Source organism: Arachis ipaensis, chromosome B9, assembly GCF_059453495.1.
Source record: "Arachis ipaensis isolate K30076 ecotype BB chromosome B9, ASM5945349v1, whole genome shotgun sequence".
Classification (NCBI taxonomy): Eukaryota; Viridiplantae; Streptophyta; class Magnoliopsida; order Fabales; family Fabaceae; genus Arachis; species Arachis ipaensis.
Window position 1 is genome coordinate 50059885 of NC_142444.1, and position 21620 is coordinate 50081504.

A 21620-nucleotide genomic window follows, 5' to 3' on the forward strand; every position below is an offset into this window, starting at 1 on the left:
AGCTGCCTTTGATTTCGGGTTGAGGCGGAAAGGACTCTGTGAGACCTTTGGGTTATAGATTTGCGTTTTGAGGTAGGGGCGCTTTCCGAAAACTATAGTTTATTATTGGAATTATTACATATGGATACTGATGTGAGATATGGTGTATTTAGTGATTGTATCGGCATTATGTATTATTTGATTGACTCGAATGTTTATGAATGTTGGTTTGGCTGAGTTGTTGTGCGGCTTTGTGAAATGTAATGTTTTGAAGCTGATTCTTTAAATATTTGAAATCTGAGTTTAATCCGTTGAGGATTGATTTGAATTGAATTGATTATTTTGATGATGTGAAAGATAGAATACCCTTGAAATTCAGCCTGGGTTGCTTTAATTGATTTGGTTTTGATAAATTATTTATTGTTGAACCGATTCTTTAAAGCTTTGGAAATGAATTAAATCGGTTGATATTGAGTTGACTTTGAAATGGTTTTCTCGAGATATGCCACTGAGGCGACTGTTGGAATTTAGCTTGCTTTGAATTGGTTTCTGGTTTTGAGCTGTTGAAAAGGAATGAGGAACGGTTTAGTTGGGACCCGAACCGGGTGGCAAAAGTCCAAGTTTTAGGGGAGGTGCTGCCGAAATTTCTATAGAATCTTAGTCTTGTTTGAAAGGTTATTTAAAAGGTTTGGATTTGAGAAATTGTATTATTTGATTTATTAAGAGGATATTTATGCTTTCCAGCCTAATTTATTTGATGAACCTTATACGTTGAGTTCGGCTTACTTAGAACTGAACTATTTTTACTGTTTGAATCACTGAAGGAAATAATGATGCTCTAATATTGATTTCAATATAAAAAGGAGTTTTTAGTGATTTTTAAAGGAACATAGACTTTTGATTGAGTAATCAAGTTTGAGGCATTTTGGAAGAGTTGGAAAAATGGGTTCCAAAAAGAAATCTGAAAGTGGTTTGATTCAAATGAACCGGTTCCGTTTCAAATGAGTTGATTTTTGGACCGGGTTGGAACTTGTGATTTTGTATGGTTCGGCTTCATAATAAATTCAATTTTATTTACTTGAACCGAGAATCTATGATTTTAAGAGTTTCAATGAATTTTAAGGAATTGATGTAAGTTGACCTTCCCCTAAAGACTTGGGACTCTGCCGAAAAACTTTTGTTATGAAATTCCACCGCTGGGTGGGTGATTTTGGATACTTTGAAATAAATCCTTAACTTGCCATGGTTTTGGAAGTTTTAGAAAGAGAATGCCGAGAGTGGCTTTGTTTTAAAAAGGGAACTCACTTTGAGTAAAAGTGGCTTGTGAGCCTGAGATGATTTGAGAAATGAGATCTTTAAAGCCAAGGCTGAAAAGAGTTGAAATTTGATTTCAAAGTGAAATGAATTGAGAAAATGATTTATGGCTTAAATGCCGGTTTCATGAATTTGATTATTTTGAATGTGGAAGTGTTGTTTTGTTGTGAGCCGGAATGGCTGTGTATGATTATACATATTGATTGGTTCTGGATTGAACCGTGAGCCGAATGGCTGAGATGGATGTTGATCCATGATTGAGAATGAAAGCATTTATGCTGAGATATTGATAAGTTGTGATGTTGCACTTCCACTATTGGAGATGAGGGTTTCCCTGGGTAGTAGCAATGGCTAGCCACCATGTGCTCCAGGTTGAGACTCGAATCTCTGTTAACCCAATGTCGTAAGTGTGGCCGGGCACTGTGAAAGGCCCGGATGAGCTCGCCCCCATAAATATTCACCAGTGATGGTGATGGATAAATATTCACCAGTGAGGGTGATGGATATGGATCATGATTATGATCAAGTTTATGATGAGTATAACTCGAGTTGGGGATGCACGACAGAGGGACAGTCCAATGGTTAGCTACCAGGACTTGTCGGGTTGGCTCTATAACCGACAGATGATATCATCAGCCACTAGGGACAGGCATGCATCATATGCATTTGTGTGACATTGGTTGGGTGTGCATATTATACTTGGTTTGCCTATGTGATTAATTGCTAACTGTTTTACTTGTAATAACTGTTTGTTTGTGCTTGAACTTCCTATCTGTGTTTGCATCTGGGACACTGTTGGATTGTGGTGATTGGTTGCTGGTTGGATTGTTTGGGCCTAGGGCCGTGGTTGGAATAAGATGAACTGATGGTTGATTTCGGTTTTGTGTTTCTGGTTTGGAATAAAATATGAAAGGCTACTTTGGTTCAGCATAGATAAACCGTTTTGAAAGGCTTTTGAGTTTTTGAGAATTGAACTGTTCCTCTTTCAGAAAAGATTTCCGATTCCTCTTTTATTGTAAACCGTTGTTTTTGAAAAGAGGCATAAGACGGTTATTAATCACTGGTGCGATTATCTTCATGTATCCTATTACAGTAATTCCCAAAAACCCCCTACTGAGAACCCTTTCGAGGATGATGTTCTCACCCCCCCTACATTTTTCCCCTTTCATGATATGGGCGCAGAAGTTACGAAGAGCTTATTTAATTGTTGTTGTGATGCTCTATATTATTTTAGTTATGGTTTATTGTACCCTCGCCTTTATCTTGATATAATCTGTAAGAGGGATAGGAATTGTATTGGATTATGTTTGTAATATTATTTATATATATTTATGTATATATATGGATGTACTCTTTATGAGTTGTTGTAAGTTGAATGGTATTTATGGATGTACGTTATCAAACGAAAGTATCTTTGGGAGCGGTATTGCGGTTTAAAGTTTCAAACAGGCTCATATTTTAGTATTAAATAGTATAAGTGTCGTCGTAATGTCCAAGCTATCAGAGTCGCGCAGCCGGAAGTGCGAGCTTTGGTAGTTAGGGTGTTACATTATGGTATCAGAGCAGTTCTTCCTGTAGAGCCTGAGGAATGGACTGACTATGCTTCGGTTGCATACTCTGAGTGTTTGTCATGTATTAGGTCTTGTCGAAAGACGAGAATTAGAGCTTTATGCACATGACGGTCTATTGATTAACGCTGTTAGTCTTGCATTGCATAATTCTTGCTATTAAGTTTGGCCGGCTTAATACTAGTGAATTATGTATATGAAAGCACTAGTGGGTTATCATAGATGAAATCCGAGTTTTGAGTAAAGCGAATCGCGGGTTTTGGGAACGTTAGAAACTATTTCTCGAGGCTATTCAGTTGTGTCTTGAATTCTGTTCGAGTCAACCTGTTCTTTCATGTCCTAACTTGAAGTTCTGGTTTTCTAATTCTTTTGAAAGGTAGTTTGATTTTTCCAGCCATATTTTTCCGTTCATATGCATTCTTGTTTGATCTTAATTGCATATGCTTGTTTGCGGTCCTTGTTGCACCTGTCTTCCTCTGTTTGAGTTCTTCTTGATTCAAGTATTCTTTGATATAGTCTTGAACTTCTCTTAATGTGTTGTGACTTTTAACTTCGGGTTCTGTGTTCATTCTTAGAGAACTTGTTGATTCAGTTTTTCTCTTATTTGACAGTGATTACAGCTAATTTTGAGATTTTTATAAAAATTGCTGTTGATTGGATACATACTTATCTATATATGAACTTTGAAGATTTCTTATACAGTTTAACAATTATTTACTCCTAATACCTCGACTGTACTTTTACTGGTTTATAGAACTGCACATACTTAAAATACAAGTTGACTTTCTAGAAACTTTACTATAGTTCCAATGGACATCTTCATTTGATTATGTATTTGGTTATTCTTCAAGATCCCGGAAAGAAAGAATTTTTCGCTTTTACTTAGGTTGAGTTTCGTGTGGTAAACTTCACTTAATTCATTTTGATTGGAGTTTGATTTAGCATACTACATGGTTTATGCCATTGTTGTTCTTTTGAAAATGTTGGACTCATAGCTTTCTTCCTATGAACGGACTAAATTCTCTATTAAACCTTTCATCTCTATGAATGTCATACTTGACTTTATTTTTAACTAATCTTTTACATTTTGTGAACATTACCATTGATCTTAGTTTTTCTTCTCTGGTGAATCTCATTCTTATATGAGTCAGTTTGATTCGTTTTAAATTAGTGCATCGTTTATTCTCTTATTATCTCTACAAGAGTTTTTAGTCAAAGGTTTATCCTTGAGAAATTACTAATGATTGGGTTGTCTTTTCCTATAACTTTTGTATTCTTTTGAATCAATTTGAAAGCTTGTTTAATGACTCATGCCAAGTGAATCTTGTTTGAACTATCTTGGTTTAAGATCCTTTCTTGCAAGGCTTGACTCCTTTTTAGTACCTCTTAAACTTCTTGAATGTTCTCCTGAGATGGTGATTTTAAGAACACTTTTGGAGTCTTGTTTTGAACCTTTTAAAGAAGTCTCGAATTCTCTTTGACGAAATATTAAACGGGATTTATTTTCTGTTGTTTGATTGAGATTAAAACCATTGTCCAATTTTGACGAAATTAATTTAAAGTTGGCATGCGCCATTTTAAATGAAGTTTTGGAAAGCTTCCTTGTTTAGTGGAAACCGGTTTGTTTGTAACACACCACTTATTTCCTTACCAGATTGTGTGCAAATTTTTACCTTGGAATTTTTTTTCTAAAAGAAGTTTAATTTTCTCTTTCATCCTTGCTATGAATGTTATACACGCTTGTTTGAATATGAACTTTGAGAATTTTTGAACGAGCCTTTGATTTCTCTCCCGAGTTTTATGAACTGCTTTGGTTAAGTTGTGCATCTAATTATCTTTCTAAAATATTTGAAGAAATATTTTAGCTTTTAGCCAAACCCGTGTGCACCTTGTTTTTAGAACTCGACAAAATCTATTTCAACATGAACTTGCATTAAAGCAAAGCCACGATTATGCTTTTATTACTCTCTGGAAGGATGTTGTTAATTAACCTTTCTTTTAGACTGCGAGGTGATTTTCCTGCAAGTTTTCGATTCTTTTAAGAACAATGTATTCAGAAGTATTTTTAATCATGCCCTTGAGTTTTGTGAGCTTTGCCTTGGGTTTGAGATATTCTCTTTTGTAAACCTCATACTTCATCGACTCAGTTTGAGTTTGTTTCAAGCTGATGCGCTGGTTATCTTCTTGTTGATCTTATTGAACTTCTTTGATCTAAGGGTTATCTTTGAAGTTGTCAATTGAATTATGTCTAGCAAACTTTATGGCTTGAACATCCATGTTTACCTGGGATTGGATATATTCTTTCAAATCTATGACTATTGTCTTTGACATCCGTCTCTCCTTTCTAAGATCTCATATTCTTCTGAGTAGACTCGAGAATTGTTTTGATATCACGTGCGACTTGTAGACGTAGTAACGCGATACGTTAGTTCTTTAAGACGTGATGGGTATACGGAAGTTGAAGCGGTAGGTGTGCAACGTTATGAGTTGTGAGCGTTTTGTTCCTTGCGAACGGGTTTGTGGTTGTCAGGCTTGTAATCAAATTTGGGGTTTGTAAAGTGCTTGATGGAGTTGGAAAGTTGAAACTTTGAGGTTGATATGAGATTAGTGTGCGGATATTGAGCACCTTGTTTTAACTCTGTCCTGTTTTATAGCCTTTGATGCCTTGCCCTACTATCACATGATTGACCCATGTTATCTTTTGCATTGAGCCTACCTTGTAACGTTTGCTTTGCAATCACACTCCTACCTTTACATCCTTATGCTTATGACAATCAAAGTATTTGAAAATCGTATATATGATTATATTTTGAGATATTTTTGCTTCTTCCTTAAATGTGTTCAAGGGTGAACTGTTATGGAATTTCTTTTATTTTGTATCAATTTTCGAGGGCGAAAATTTTTATAAGGTGGGTAGAATGTAAGACCCAGAATATTTGAAAAGTCTTATTATGATCAAGCCTCAAATCTTACAGTTATTTATAGCCTTAATTTCAGAGATTATTTTATTAAAGATAATTAAGGCAAGTTTTGATTTATTGGATTTGAGATAAGTTATGATTATTATCCAATTTTATAATTATTGGATTATTTTCTATATTTCAGGTATAAGGCTAATAGTTATGAAACAATAAGGATTTTATATGATTTGGATTAGATAAGTAATATTTTAAATATTAATACTGCTACTTTGGAAAAATAAAGGGGTTTAATTATATTATTTCTAATTATTTTGATTGGGACATTTTATGGAAAATCATTTGTGCAATTGATGAGCAAATAGTATTTTTATAGATATTATTGTTGAGTTTAAATTGGGTTTCAATTACTATATTATTCCCAATTTTAGGTAAAATTACCATAATGCCCCTAACCCTAATTTTGCCACACCTATCCCCAAAAACAATTCTCATTCACGCTGCGCAGTTACCAGCCTTCCTTCATCCTCCTTCTGCGCAGCACACACCCTTGGAAATGGAAGGAAAGCTTGTCACCGCCGCCACCCACATCCCCTCTCATACCCCCACTCTCAGTTTTCATTAGTCAGCCCACATACTGAACAAACACACGACCCACACCCACGAGACATTGTTGGCCGAGTGGAGAAGTGGAAGCACGGCGCCGGCGGGTGTCACTGCCGCCGCGCCGCCGTGTTGCATCAGGGAGGGCGAGTGAGCGAGCAAACAGACACGAGAGGGAGAGGATCGCGCCGCCACGGTCGTCCAGGAGAAGCCGCCGCCACTCCCGCCACGAGCTTGCCATCGCGGTGAGGACTGAACGCCTTCGAGGTTCCCGCCGCCACCTTGAAGCCGCGTCGTTGTCGCTGCTGGGGTCCCCTCCGTCGCCGTCCTTGGCGGCTCATGAACAGAGAGCACACGCGCGGGGTGGAGGGAGGTGCTGCTGTCGCCGCCGTCGTTCGTGCCTCCTCCCGCCGCCAGATCTGCCCACTGAACCCCAGAGCTCCCTATCGCCTCTGCCATCTGGCACCGCGCCGGACCGCCACGCATGAGGAGCCAGACTGTCGCTGCCCTTCCCGTCACAGAAGAGAGAGCCCAAAAGAGAGAGAGGTCGCGCGATGATGGAGGGTGGTTCCACCACCCTTGCTGCCGTGCCGTCAGAATCTTCCGCCATGGCCGCCGGTCTCCTAGCTGCTGCTGTGGTTGGGGGTCTGCTGTGTATGGTCGCCGGAAAACTTTTCTGCCACCGGAGCTACCCTGAAACACCATCGGAGTCTGACAGCGCCGCTGCCGGAGTTCTGAGGCCACCGGAACCACTGCTAGAGGTTCTGGCTACTTCTGCCGTCGCCGGAAAAGTTGCCGGTAAGGGTTTCATTTGTGGTTTCTGTCATTTTGGGTTTCGAGAAGATTTTGATGCTGCGTGGTTATTATAGTTGACCTACCGGAGCTTTTGGCCGCTACCGGAGCTATTGCCGGGTCGGTCCGGAATCGCAGCTGCTTCATTTTGTTGTTTCGGTGAGTAATTATGTTTCGAAATCCTGCGTTAGTGTCACGTACGTGTGTTAAAGCCTTTACGATATTAATGTTCTTAAGATTTAGTAACTGAGGTTGCTTGTCGCAAATTAGAGCTGTTTGTGCTGCTGCGGAAATGTGTGGGGCTGTGCTTTGAAGCTGCCTTTGATTTCGGGTTGAGGCGGAAAGGACTCTGTGAGACCTTTGGGTTATAGATTTGCGTTTTGAGGTAGGGGCGCTTTCCGAAAACTATAGTTTATTATTGGAATTATTACATATGGATACTGATGTGAGATATGGTGTATTTAGTGATTGTATCGGCATTATGTATTATTTGATTGACTCGAATGTTTATGAATGTTGGTTTGGCTGAGTTGTTGTGCGGCTTTGTGAAATGTAATGTTTTGAAGCTGATTCTTTAAATATTTGAAATCTGAGTTTAATCCGTTGAGGATTGATTTGAATTGAATTGATTATTTTGATGATGTGAAAGATAGAATACCCTTGAAATTCAGCCTGGGTTGCTTTAATTGATTTGGTTTTGATAAATTATTTATTGTTGAACCGATTCTTTAAAGCTTTGGAAATGAATTAAATCGGTTGATATTGAGTTGACTTTGAAATGGTTTTCTCGAGATATGCCACTGAGGCGACTGTTGGAATTTAGCTTGCTTTGAATTGGTTTCTGGTTTTGAGCTGTTGAAAAGGAATGAGGAACGGTTTAGTTGGGACCCGAACCGGGTGGCAAAAGTCCAAGTTTTAGGGGAGGTGCTGCCGAAATTTCTATAGAATCTTAGTCTTGTTTGAAAGGTTATTTAAAAGGTTTGGATTTGAGAAATTGTATTATTTGATTTATTAAGAGGATATTTATGCTTTCCAGCCTAATTTATTTGATGAACCTTATACGTTGAGTTCGGCTTACTTAGAACTGAACTATTTTTACTGTTTGAATCACTGAAGGAAATAATGATGCTCTAATATTGATTTCAATATAAAAAGGAGTTTTTAGTGATTTTTAAAGGAACATAGACTTTTGATTGAGTAATCAAGTTTGAGGCATTTTGGAAGAGTTGGAAAAATGGGTTCCAAAAAGAAATCTGAAAGTGGTTTGATTCAAATGAACCGGTTCCGTTTCAAATGAGTTGATTTTTGGACCGGGTTGGAACTTGTGATTTTGTATGGTTCGGCTTCATAATAAATTCAATTTTATTTACTTGAACCGAGAATCTATGATTTTAAGAGTTTCAATGAATTTTAAGGAATTGATGTAAGTTGACCTTCCCCTAAAGACTTGGGACTCTGCCGAAAAACTTTTGTTATGAAATTCCACCGCTGGGTGGGTGATTTTGGATACTTTGAAATAAATCCTTAACTTGCCATGGTTTTGGAAGTTTTAGAAAGAGAATGCCGAGAGTGGCTTTGTTTTAAAAAGGGAACTCACTTTGAGTAAAAGTGGCTTGTGAGCCTGAGATGATTTGAGAAATGAGATCTTTAAAGCCAAGGCTGAAAAGAGTTGAAATTTGATTTCAAAGTGAAATGAATTGAGAAAATGATTTATGGCTTAAATGCCGGTTTCATGAATTTGATTATTTTGAATGTGGAAGTGTTGTTTTGTTGTGAGCCGGAATGGCTGTGTATGATTATACATATTGATTGGTTCTGGATTGAACCGTGAGCCGAATGGCTGAGATGGATGTTGATCCATGATTGAGAATGAAAGCATTTATGCTGAGATATTGATAAGTTGTGATGTTGCACTTCCACTATTGGAGATGAGGGTTTCCCTGGGTAGTAGCAATGGCTAGCCACCATGTGCTCCAGGTTGAGACTCGAATCTCTGTTAACCCAATGTCGTAAGTGTGGCCGGGCACTGTGAAAGGCCCGGATGAGCTCGCCCCCATAAATATTCACCAGTGATGGTGATGGATAAATATTCACCAGTGAGGGTGATGGATATGGATCATGATTATGATCAAGTTTATGATGAGTATAACTCGAGTTGGGGATGCACGACAGAGGGACAGTCCAATGGTTAGCTACCAGGACTTGTCGGGTTGGCTCTATAACCGACAGATGATATCATCAGCCACTAGGGACAGGCATGCATCATATGCATTTGTGTGACATTGGTTGGGTGTGCATATTATACTTGGTTTGCCTATGTGATTAATTGCTAACTGTTTTACTTGTAATAACTGTTTGTTTGTGCTTGAACTTCCTATCTGTGTTTGCATCTGGGACACTGTTGGATTGTGGTGATTGGTTGCTGGTTGGATTGTTTGGGCCTAGGGCCGTGGTTGGAATAAGATGAACTGATGGTTGATTTCGGTTTTGTGTTTCTGGTTTGGAATAAAATATGAAAGGCTACTTTGGTTCAGCATAGATAAACCGTTTTGAAAGGCTTTTGAGTTTTTGAGAATTGAACTGTTCCTCTTTCAGAAAAGATTTCCGATTCCTCTTTTATTGTAAACCGTTGTTTTTGAAAAGAGGCATAAGACGGTTATTAATCACTGGTGCGATTATCTTCATGTATCCTATTACAGTAATTCCCAAAAACCCCCTACTGAGAACCCTTTCGAGGATGATGTTCTCACCCCCCTACATTTTTCCCCTTTCATGATATGGGCGCAGAAGTTACGAAGAGCTTATTTAATTGTTGTTGTGATGCTATATATTATTTTAGTTATGGTTTATTGTACCCTCGCCTTTATCTTGATATAATCTGTAAGAGGGATAGGAATTGTATTGGATTATGTTTGTAATATTATTTATATATATTTATGTATATATATGGATGTACTCTTTATGAGTTGTTGTAAGTTGAATGGTATTTATGGATGTACGTTATCGAACGAAAGTATCTTTGGGAGCGGTATTGCGGTTTAAAGTTTCAAACAGGCTCATATTTTAGTATTACATAGTATAAGTGTCGTCGTAATGTCCAAGCTATCAGAGTCGCGCAGCCGGAAGTGCGAGCTTTGGTAGTTAGGGTGTTACATAAAAAATTTTTACTTAACAAAATTAAGGTTAAATTATAACATGCATGATAGATACAATAGTTTTGATATTGAAGAATAGTCAAACAGCAGGGGTCATGATAGATATACTAGTTGATGCTGAATTAGGACAAACAGAATTAGTTAGTTTGTGATCAATCTATTAGTTAGTTGGTTGTAATTAAGTATATGTCAATTAGTTAGTTAGTGGTTAGTGTAGCTTGTGACAGTTGTAACTCCTCTACTATAAATAGTTAGAGCTAAGCTATTATTGTTGATTTTAGAACTCACTTTACTAATATACTTCAAATTCAACAAGAACCTTCTTGTTTTTCTCTGCTCGCACTCTTTCTTCTTTCTTGAACTATTTCCTACTCCCTCTCTTGCTTGAGCCTGGTACCTTTCATGGTATCAGAGCTTTCTTTCATTCAATTCAATGGCAAGCGAAAGTCAGAGATCTGAACACTCAATGAATCAGTTGAACACAGCTCCAAATTTTACCTCTTTCCCAATTTCAATGAAACTCGACGATGACAACTTCTTGCAGTAGAAAGACCAGGCTGAATCAACTATTGAGAGCCACAATTTGCTTCACCACATTACCAGAGAAGGAATCCCGCTGAGGCTTGATGAATCAGAAAATGTAACGCTAGAGTTTGCTGCATGGAGGAGGCAAGATGCGCTTCTTAAATCTTGGTTTCTTGCTTCAATGACCAAGTCGTTCACCACTCGAATGGTAGGATGCATTTATTCGTATGATGTAACACCCTAACTACCAAAGCTCACGCTTCCGGCTGCGCAACTCTGATAGCTCGGACATTACAACGACACTTATACTATTTAATACTAAAATATGAGCATGTTTAAAACTTTAAACCGCAATACTGCTCCCAAAAATACTTTCGTTCGATAACGTACATCCATAGATACCATCCAACTTACAAAATTCATAAAGAGTACATCCATATATATATATATATATATATATAAATAATATTACAAGCATTACCCAATACAATTCCTATCCCTCTTACAGAATATATCAAGATAGAGGCGAGGGTACAATAAACCATAACTAGAACAATACAGAGCATCTCAACAACAACAAATAAACTCTTCGTAACTTCTGCGCCCATATCCTGAAAGGGGAAAATGTAGGGGGGTGAGAACATCATCCTCGAAAGGGTTCTCAGTAGAGGGTTTTTGGGAATTACTATAATAGGATACGTGAAGATAAACCGTACTAGTGATTAATAACCGTCTTATGCCTCCTTTTCAAAAACAACGGTTTACAATAAAACCGTTCAATTCTCAAAAACTCAAAAGCCTTTCAAAACGGTTTATCTATGCGGAATCAAAATAGCCTTTCATATTTTATTCCAAACCAGAAACACAAAACCGAAATTAACCATCGATTCATCTCATTCCAACCACGGCCCTAGGCCCAAACAAATCCAACCAACAACCAATCACCACAGCCCAACAGAGTCCCAGTAGCAAACACAAATAGGAATATGCAAGCACAAACAAACAGTTATTGCAAGTAGAACAATTAGCAGTTAATTACAAGTAGTCACAAAGGCAAACCAAGTACAATATGCACACCCAAACAATGTCACATAGATGCATATGATGCATGCTTGTCCCTAGTGGCTGATGATATCATCTGTCGGTTACGAAGCCAACCCGACGTGTTCGGTAGCTAACCCGGACACAGTCTCTCTGTTGCGCATTATTATCATTAGAGGGTATCTGCGCCTTGTCGCCATTAGAGGGTATCTGCGCCCTGTTGCCATTAGAGGGTATCTGCGCTCTATCGCCATTAGAGGGTATCGGTGCCCTGTCACCCTTACAACCAGAGAGAAAACACAACCACACTCACATACAACATTCATTTCAAGCATCCGGCTTAAATTCATAATTCATAGTCAGCCATACGGCCCATAACTCATTCGGCAATCAGCCATAAATCAATATCATACATAGCCATTCCGGCTCACAGTTCAATCCAGAACCAGCCAATATTCATAAATCATACACAGCCATTCCGGCTCACAATAAAATAGCACTTCCACCATTCAACATCATTAAATTCATAAAATCGGCACTTAAGCCATAAATCATTTTTCTCAATTCATTTCACTTTGAAATCGAGTTTCAACTCTTTTCAGCCTTGGCTTTAAAGTTCTCATTTCTCAAATCATCTCAGGCTCATAAGCCACTTTTACTCAAGGTAAATTCCCCTTTGAAAACAATGCCACTCTCGGCATCCTCTTTCCAAACTTTCATAAGCATGACAAGTTAAAGATTTATTTGAAAGATTCAAAATCATCCATCCAACAATGAGATTTTATAACAAAAGTTCCTTGGCAGAGTCCCAAGTATTTAGGGGAGAATAACATAACTCATTTCGCCAAATTCATTTAAAATCGTTAAAATCTTGACTTTCCGATTTGAGTAATAAAATAGGATCTAAGCCAAACCGAGTCACGTAATCATTTACTTCTTTCAAAGCCAGTTCCTTTACTTAGGCAAAACCAACTTCAACCCCCATGATAAATTCTAAAGCATTTCAACTGTTCAAAATTGCCTTAGTCTTGCCAGAATTCAAAATTCAAAGAGTACTTAAAACCTTTCTCAAAACATTTCAAAATGAAACTCGTCAATAGACTTTCAGGTCCTTTCAAAATCATTAAAACTTCTTTAATTGAAACCCCCAAGTCAAATTCAAAGGCATAAACCCTTTTCACATTCAAACAGCTTTAAAACACAAGTTTCATCTAAATAACTTTCTCCTGAAAGAGATACAATGCCTTTCTTAAGAAGCAAGACTAAATCAAAATTTCCTCTTTACTAACTCATTTCGAAAGCATGAATCATCCTTTTCTTGATAATTCAAATAAAATAGTAGAAGTCTTTAACTCATCATTTGCCCGACAACATTTCAATAAAGACTCGGATTTTATAGAAATTTCGACAGCACCTCCCCTAAAACTTGGACTTTGCCACCCGGTTCGGGTCCCAATTAAACCATCTCACAATCCTTTTCAATAGTCCAAATTTCAAAATCAGTCCAAGGCAAGCCAAAATCCAACAATCATCTCAATTCCATATTTCAAGAAAACCTTTTCAAGAATCAAATCATTATCAGCTGAATAAACTCATTTCTAAAGTTTCAAAGAAACGGCTCAGTAACAATCATTTATCAATAACCAGATCATTTAAAGCAAGCCAGGCTGAATTCAAGCGTGTATTCTCTTTTTCATATTCTCAAGAAAATCAACTCAACTCAAATCAATTCCCAACGGATTAAACTCGATCTCAAAGTTTTAAAAGAATCAATTTCAAAAGCATTTCGTTTCACAAAGCCACACAACAGTCGAGTCAAACAAACACCCATAATCATACAAAACAACCAAACAATACATAGGACTGATACAATCACCAAATACACATCCTCACATCAGTACCCATATGTAATAATTTCAATATACAAAATATAGTTTTCGGAAAGCGCCCCTACCTCAAAACGCAATTCCATAACCCAAACGCCTCACAGAGTCCTTTCCGCCTCAACCCGAACTGACGGCAACCAAAACCTCAGCTCCAAGCCACTTTTGCAACAGTCTCAACAACTCTAATCGCAACATACAACAACCGAAACTCAATCTTATAGCAATTAACGCCATAAACCTCAGCGTGAGATTACAGAACAGTAACGAAAGGGCTTTCAAATCGAAACGCTTACCGAACCGAAGAAGGAACGGCTGAACCGAAACAGCGGCGGTCTCTGAGCCGGTTCAGCGGTAACTCAGCAGCCACCTCAAGCGGCAGCGGCGACAAATTCCGATCACGACAACTGGAACCAACACGCAGTGACTATAATATCCTCGGAATTCAAAAAGGACAGAAACCACAATTAAAACCCTTACCGGCAAACTTTTCCAGCGACGGCAGCAGGGTCTCAAGTGGCAGAAACTCAGCCTGGAGCTCCGGCGGTGATCCCGGAAGCCACATAACCACTCCCGGCGGTCAGAAACACAGAGGCGCAGCTTACCCCTCCGACAGCAACACCTACGGCGGCCTGAACCCTTTTCCAGCGGCGGTGAGACCTCTAACAGCGCCGGCGCGGCTGACTCTGCTCCATAGCACAACGGCGCCTGGCCCTTCCCCCACCGCGAACTCTCTGCCTCTCGCTATCCTTCGTGGCGGCTCTGGTGGCCGTTCCTGACGGCGATGGCAGTAGGGGTGGCAGAACAAACCACCATCGCGCCTCATCCTCCCCGCAACCTCCTTCTCTCTCCTCGAAGCTCGACGGCGGCATCAATCCAAGGCGACGGCGATAGCACACGGCGACGCAGCTCTGCGCGGTGGGTCGCGCTCCTCCTTGCGTGACAGAGGCGCAACTGCTGGCTCCAGGAACGGGACGAAGACGCGGTGACCCCGACGGCGACTGGGCGCAGCCCGCGGCTCCATGGGTGGCGGCGATGCCGTGAGCTCCCCTTCTTCTCTCCTCTACCGCGTGGCTTCTTCCCCCTTACTCGGTTCTGGTCCCCGTGATGGCAGCGAGCGGCGAGCAGCTCGGTGGTGACGGTGAGGCCCGCCGGCGCCAGCCCGCGCCTCTCTTCCTCCCCTGCTTTCCTCTGCGTTCCCTGTTTCCTCCTGGCCCTTTTCTCTCTTTTGTTTCTTCTGGTAGCAGCTGTTGCTGCTGTAGTGTTAAGTGCGTGTGTGTGTTGGGTTCAGGGGAACCGGGTAACCGGGTAGGATTTTTCAGGGTTAGGGTTCATTTTCAAAAATTAGGGTTAAGGGCATTTTAGTAATTTTACTTAAAAAATAAGGATAATATAGTAATTAGAAATAAATTCTAACCCAACAATAATAATATATAAAAATACTATTTACTCATCAATCTCACACTTTATTTTCAATAAAATGTCCAAATCAAAATAATTAGAAATAATATAATTAAACCCTTTATTTTCCAAAGTAACAGTATTAATATTTAAAATATTAATTATTTAATCCGAATCATATAAAAATCCTTATTATTTCACAACTACCAACTATATGATTTAAATATAGAAAATAATCCAATAATTGTAAAATTGGATAATAACCATAACTTATCTCAAATTCAATAAATCAAAACTTGCCTTAATCATCTTTAATAAAATGATTTCCGAAATTAAGGCTATAAATAACTATATGATTTGAGACTTGATCATAATAAGACTTTTCAAAAGTTCTGGGTCTTACATATGAGGTTTGAAAAAGGTTAGAATGTCACTTTTCTTCACAAATCAGAGCAAAAATAATGCAGCTGAAACATAGGTTGAGCAGTATCAAGATAGGAAACTTAGTAAATGAGTATGTGTCAGCATTAAAAGGAACAATTGATGCTTTAGCTTCAGTAGAAGAACCAATGCGTGAGAGTGATCATGTAAATGCTATTCTGAATGGGTTAACAGAAGAGTATAGCTCAGTAATCACCTCAGTAGTGGCAAGGCCAGTGAGCATCTCGGTTGGAAAATTAGAGACTTTGCTATTAACTCATGAAAGTATGTTGGAGAGGTTCCAAAAACCAGAATCGTTTATACAAGAAAATGTAGTACAAAGTTCACCAGGTTACTCTCAGAGCTTTAACTCAAGAAGTGGCTTCAAAGGAGGTTTCAGAGGAGGTCACAGAAGCAAGGGTGGTGGTAGACAGATGAGATGTGATAGAAACTTCTATAGTAATGGTCAATCTGGTGTCAACAATTCCAGATTTAGAACTCGGGCTTACAATAATCCAAGTTTTGGTGGTGCTGAAGGGGCAAGAATGTTCAACAATGAAAGGCAGCAACAGTATAATGGTTCAAGAATGTTCAATGATGATAGGCCTATTTGCCAAGTGTGTGACAAGTCTGGATACACTGTCAAGACATGCTGGTATAGGTATGATCCACCAGTAAGCTCCAGAACTTAATATGAAGGCACAAAATCACAGACTCTGTAAGCATCATAAGCCAACTTGAGCAATGTATTGGCCACACCTGCAACATTACAATATTAAGGTTGGTTTCCAAACTCAGGTGCTACATACCATATGACCTCAAACCAGCAAAATCTAATTGAAAGGGAGAAGTATGAAGGTGCAGACCAAGTAATCATAGGCAACGGATCAGGTATGCATATCAACCTTGTTGGAAAGTCTTTCTTTAAAACTGATTTGAGCAATAGAGAATTTTTGTTAAACAAATTACTACATGTGCCTGATATCACTAAGAACTTACTTAGTATATATAAATTCTACTGTGCCAATGGTGTCTATTTTGAATTTCATTCTAATGGCTGCTGTGTGAAATCTCAGTAAACTAAAGAGATTGTTATACATGGAAAAGTTAACAAGGGAATGTACAAGTTCCTCAATTTTACTCCATCTTTCACTTCATCAAATAAACCAGCTGCTTTTGCCTCAAATGTGTCCATTGTTTATCAATTTCTCTTGTGGCACAATAGATTAGGTTATCCAGCAAATAATGTTGTTTTCTATATGTTGAAATCTTGTAATATTGTTGCTTCATTAAATAAAAATCCTTGTGCTTCCTTCCGTATTGGAAAGTCTCATGCACTCCCTTACCCCCCTCCCCCTTAAATACCTTATATACTGATCCCCTGCAACTCATATACACAGACATCTGGGGTCCTGCCCCTATACCTTACTTAAATGGAAACTATTACTTTGTCATTTTCATTGATGTTTATAGTAAATACACTTGGTTCTACCTCATTAAAACTCGATCTCAAATAAAATCAGTTTTTAATTGTTTCCAACAAATGGTTGAGTTGCAATTGAACACAAAAATTAAAATGCTTCAATCTGACAATGCTACTGAATTCTTGAGGTTGGCTAAGGATTTACAGGTACAAGGTGTACTACACAGATTTTCCTGTCCTCATGAACATCAACAAAACGGCAGTGCTAAGAGAAAATATAAGCATATAGTTGAAAAGGGCTTAGCTATACTAGCAGGTGTAGGCATGCCAATTAAGTACTAGGGAGAGGCCTTCATGATAGTAGTTCACTTAATAAACAGGTTACCAACATCAGTATTGCAAGACTAGTCACCATTTGAAAAGTTATTTGAGAAGAAATTTGATTAAACAAGCCTTCGGGTCTTTGGATGTTTGTATTTTCCACACCTGCGACCATATAATAGGCACAAGCTAGAGTTCAGATCAGCACCATGTACCTTTCTAGGCTATATTGTAGTGCACAAAGGCTACAAGTGCCCCACTGTAGAAGGGAAGATAGTGATATCAAGCAATGTGATCTTTGATGAACAGAAATTCCCTTTCAAAATTTTGAAAACCCCCCACAACAACCAAGTTTGATTTGTCTTCTGACTATCACTCAACTCCAACCATTCCATTACTAAACAGGAACATGTCTCAACCCTCACCTAACATTACAGAATCAAGGTCGCCACATCCTGCACCAAGCATCACAGCCACACCCCTTCCCCTGCCCTCACCTGTACCTACTGTACAAAGTATTCCAGAGTCCATATCTCCTTCTTTGTCTATCACAGCCACCTCTCCTACCTTACCTTCACCAGTACCTACAGCACCATCAGCCACACCCATTCCAATTCCTATCTCAGACTTGGAGATTGTTCTTCCCTTTGATGATGATCACTCAGTCTCGACAGCATCATATCATAATGTTCACCCCATGATCACAAGGAGCAAGAATTGGGTCATAAAGCCAAGATCCTCTAGCTAGCATTGAACTAAGGACTGTCAATGATGCCTTGTCCAAACCTAAGTGGAAAGCTGCGATGGATGCTGAATACGCTGCACTTATGCAAAATCAAACCTGGAAATTGGTTCCTCTCCCTCAAGGCAGAGAAGCTGTTGGTAGTTGTTGGGTTTTTCGAGTTAAATATAACCCTGATGGAAGTATCCCTACAAGGCTCGCCTAGTAGCTCAGGGTTTCTCTCAGAGGCCTGGGTGTGATTTCACTGAGACATACAACCCAGTGATGAAACCAACCTCAATTCGCATTGTCCTCACTTTAGCACTGTCAAGGAATTGGAGAATCATACAGCTTGATGTGGATAACGCGTTTCTACATGGTGATTTGGTCGAAGATGTATATATGAAACAACTAAAGGGTTATAAAATTAGAGATGGAACTCTAGTGTGCAAACTCACCAAGGCCATTTATAGTCTGAAACAGGCACCACGGGCCTAGTACTATAAGCTATCACTAGCTCTCCAGCACCTTGGTTTTCATTCAACAAAGTCTGACATCTTTGTCTTCACCAGGTTCAAAAATGGCTCATCACTATTTGTCCTGGTATATGTAGATATAATCATCACTGGAAACTCAAATGAAGCAATTTCTCAGGTCATTAAGCAGCTGAATGACAAATTTGCGTTGAAAGACATGGGCGAGCTTCACTATTTCTTTGGGATTCAAGCCACCAAGACTGCTAATGGAGGTCTATTACTCTCACAAGAGAAATATACCAGAGATCTGCTCAAGAAAGCTGAAATGGAACATTGTAAGCCTTGTCATACACCCTTACCTTCCTTAGTTCGATTTTCTGCTTTTGGAAGCTCCCCATTCAAGAATTCTAAACTCTACAGATCAGTTGTGGGAAGTCTACAATACCTCACAGTCACTCGTCCAGAACTAGCATACTCAGTTTATGCAAAATCCCTTGGAAGAGCACTGGAAGTTAGTAGAAAGAATTCTGAGGTATGTGCAGGGAACACTCAGCTTTGGTTTACACTTACACAAAACAAAGGTGCAAACTATCAAAGCTTATAGTGATTCTGACTGGGCAGAGGACCCAGATGATAGGAAGTTCACTGGAGGTTTTTGTGTCTTTCTTGAGAGCAATCTAGTTTCGTAGAGCTCAAAGAATCAGGGTGTTGTTGCCAAGTCTAGTACTGAAACATAGTACAGGGCGATGGCTGACTTAGTTGCCGAACTAATTTGGATTAAGAACCTTATGGGTGAACTAAGAGCAGAACTCTCAACAGCTCCATCAGTCTACTGTGACAATTTAAGTGATGTGTTGCTTGTTGCTAATCCAATCATGCATTCTAAGTCAAAATATTTTGAAACGGATCTCCATTTTGCAAGAGACTATGTTACAAAAGGAATTATTCAAGTAAGTCATGTTTCTGGGACTGTGCAACTAGCTGATGTGTTGACAAAACCTCTTCCCAGTGGTGCCTTTCTTGAGTTCAGGACAGAACTAATGGTTGAAATCTTGGAGACATCCACTGATGAAAGCGGGCTTAGAAGAGAGGGTCATAAAGAAGTTCAGAGTAGCAGTCATGGTAAAGAACCAATGCACTCTCTTAAGATTCAGAATGTGAAAGTGAAAACAGAACATCCAAATAGCAGGGGCCATGATATATACAATAGCTTTGATGTTGAAGAATAGCCAAATAACAGGATCATGATAGATACACTAGCTGATGCTGAATTAGTGCAAACAGAATTAGTTAGCTTGTGATCAATCTGTTAGCTAGTTGGTTGTAATTAAGCACATGTCAATTAGTTAGTTAGTGGTTAGTATAGCTTGTGACAACTGTAACTCCTCTGCTATGAGTAGCAAGAGCTGAGCTATTATTGTTGATTTTGGAACTCACTTTACCAATATACTTTAGATTCAATCAGAACCTTCTTTCTCTTCTCTGCTCGCACTCTCTATTCTTTTTTGAACTCTTTCTTTTTCTATTCCCCCTCTTACTTGAGCCTAGTACCTTTCAATGCATAACCTAATCTTTTTGTGTTTAACACAAGTTTTTTATTGATTTATAATTTAGATTGAACGATATTAAATAATTTTGTTTAATTTGATATAAATTTTAGGATTTTGATTATTTCTTTTGGATCAATTGGAGTGCAATTTGTAGTTTATTTATGCAGTTGTCTTTTATTTTTTGCTTGGAGTTAAGATTGATTTTCTATAGCTATATTTAAATTTGTTAAAGTTTGCACGTTATGCTAGGTTTAATTTTTTTTTTTTTGAATAGATTTGCAGGACGAAGGTGAGAAAAGAATATTTAGTGGTTTCTTCTCAATTTTTTGTTTGTTGAAAATTCCAGAGTAATTAAGGAATGCGCACTATAATAATTAAGATGAGATGTTTGATTGAATATTTGTTTAAAATTGTTATTGAAATTGTTAATTTTATGAAAAATAAAAAAGTTGTTTGGTGGAGCCTTTAATTTAAGAAAAAAATTCTGCCTAAATTTCATAAAAGAAGTTTAAAGTCATGTTATTAATATCGAAAATATTATGCCACCAATAAAAGAAGCGATGAAAGGGGTAAAAAGGGATAATGAAGAAGAGAAATTTGATGATGATGATGTTAATGGGTAGCTGGGATCTGAGTTGAGACAGGGTGCAACCATATCACAATCTACTTTGGTCACTCACAGATCAGAACTTGCTTCACAATAGCTGTTCCTGACAATTTCTAATAACCTGCTCTACATGGATCCAGTGGACTACTCTGCCTCTTTCATCCCCTCCGCAAACTGATGCGCTACTAGCAGATTCCCTACATGCAAATTCATCACATGCATAAACATTAGAGGACGACACCAGATAGCCCATCTAGTCAAATGATCTTAATGGGTAAACATTATTATGTTTCGTCTATAATGAAAATTATATATATTTTATTATTGTCATTTAGATGTATTTACTAATTTTGTATATTTTGACCTTTTATAGATTTCATACGTTTTTGTGTGTATTATTCATATTTTAATTTATTGTTATAACAAAAATACTATTAATTTTTTATTTTGTTTAATAATGATTTAAATATAAATTTTGATAACAAGATAATGAAATATTAATATATTGAATTAAATTTAATTTTAAAAATAATAATATTGTCGTTGGATTTACAATGGGATCAATTCAATGATAATTAATTAATTTCATTTTTTTTAAATAAGCTATGTATTACTCTCGAATTTATAATAAAAGAAAATTCGAGATAACATCAATCTAGTTCGTTAATCTAGAGCTCTTTAGAGATAAATTAATCTAATGATAATAGTTATACAATTAGTGTCAGAATAAAAAAATTCGATGGTAACATACTTTCGTCAAAATTAAATTTGATGATAAAATTATTTGTCTTTGGATTTATATATAAATTAAAATTTGACTATAAATACGACGGAATAATAAGTAAAATTTTTAGAGTCTTTATGTATTCTTAAAAGATATTTTTTTTTGTCGACTACTCATAAAAATATAGTTAGAATAATAT

General features: G+C 38.0%; 1 protein-coding gene across 1 annotated transcript; it reads left to right on the top strand.

Moving 5' to 3' along the window:
• Positions 1-6936: 6936 nt before the first annotated feature.
• On the top strand, positions 6937-7487 carry LOC148544607 (uncharacterized). The gene is made up of 3 exons (XM_088498376.1): positions 6937-7180; positions 7252-7333; positions 7445-7487. The coding sequence occupies exons 1-3, from the start codon at positions 6937-6939 to the stop codon at positions 7485-7487; spliced, it is 369 nt and encodes a 122-aa protein (XP_088354502.1).
• The last annotated feature ends 14133 nt before the right edge of the window (positions 7488-21620 follow it).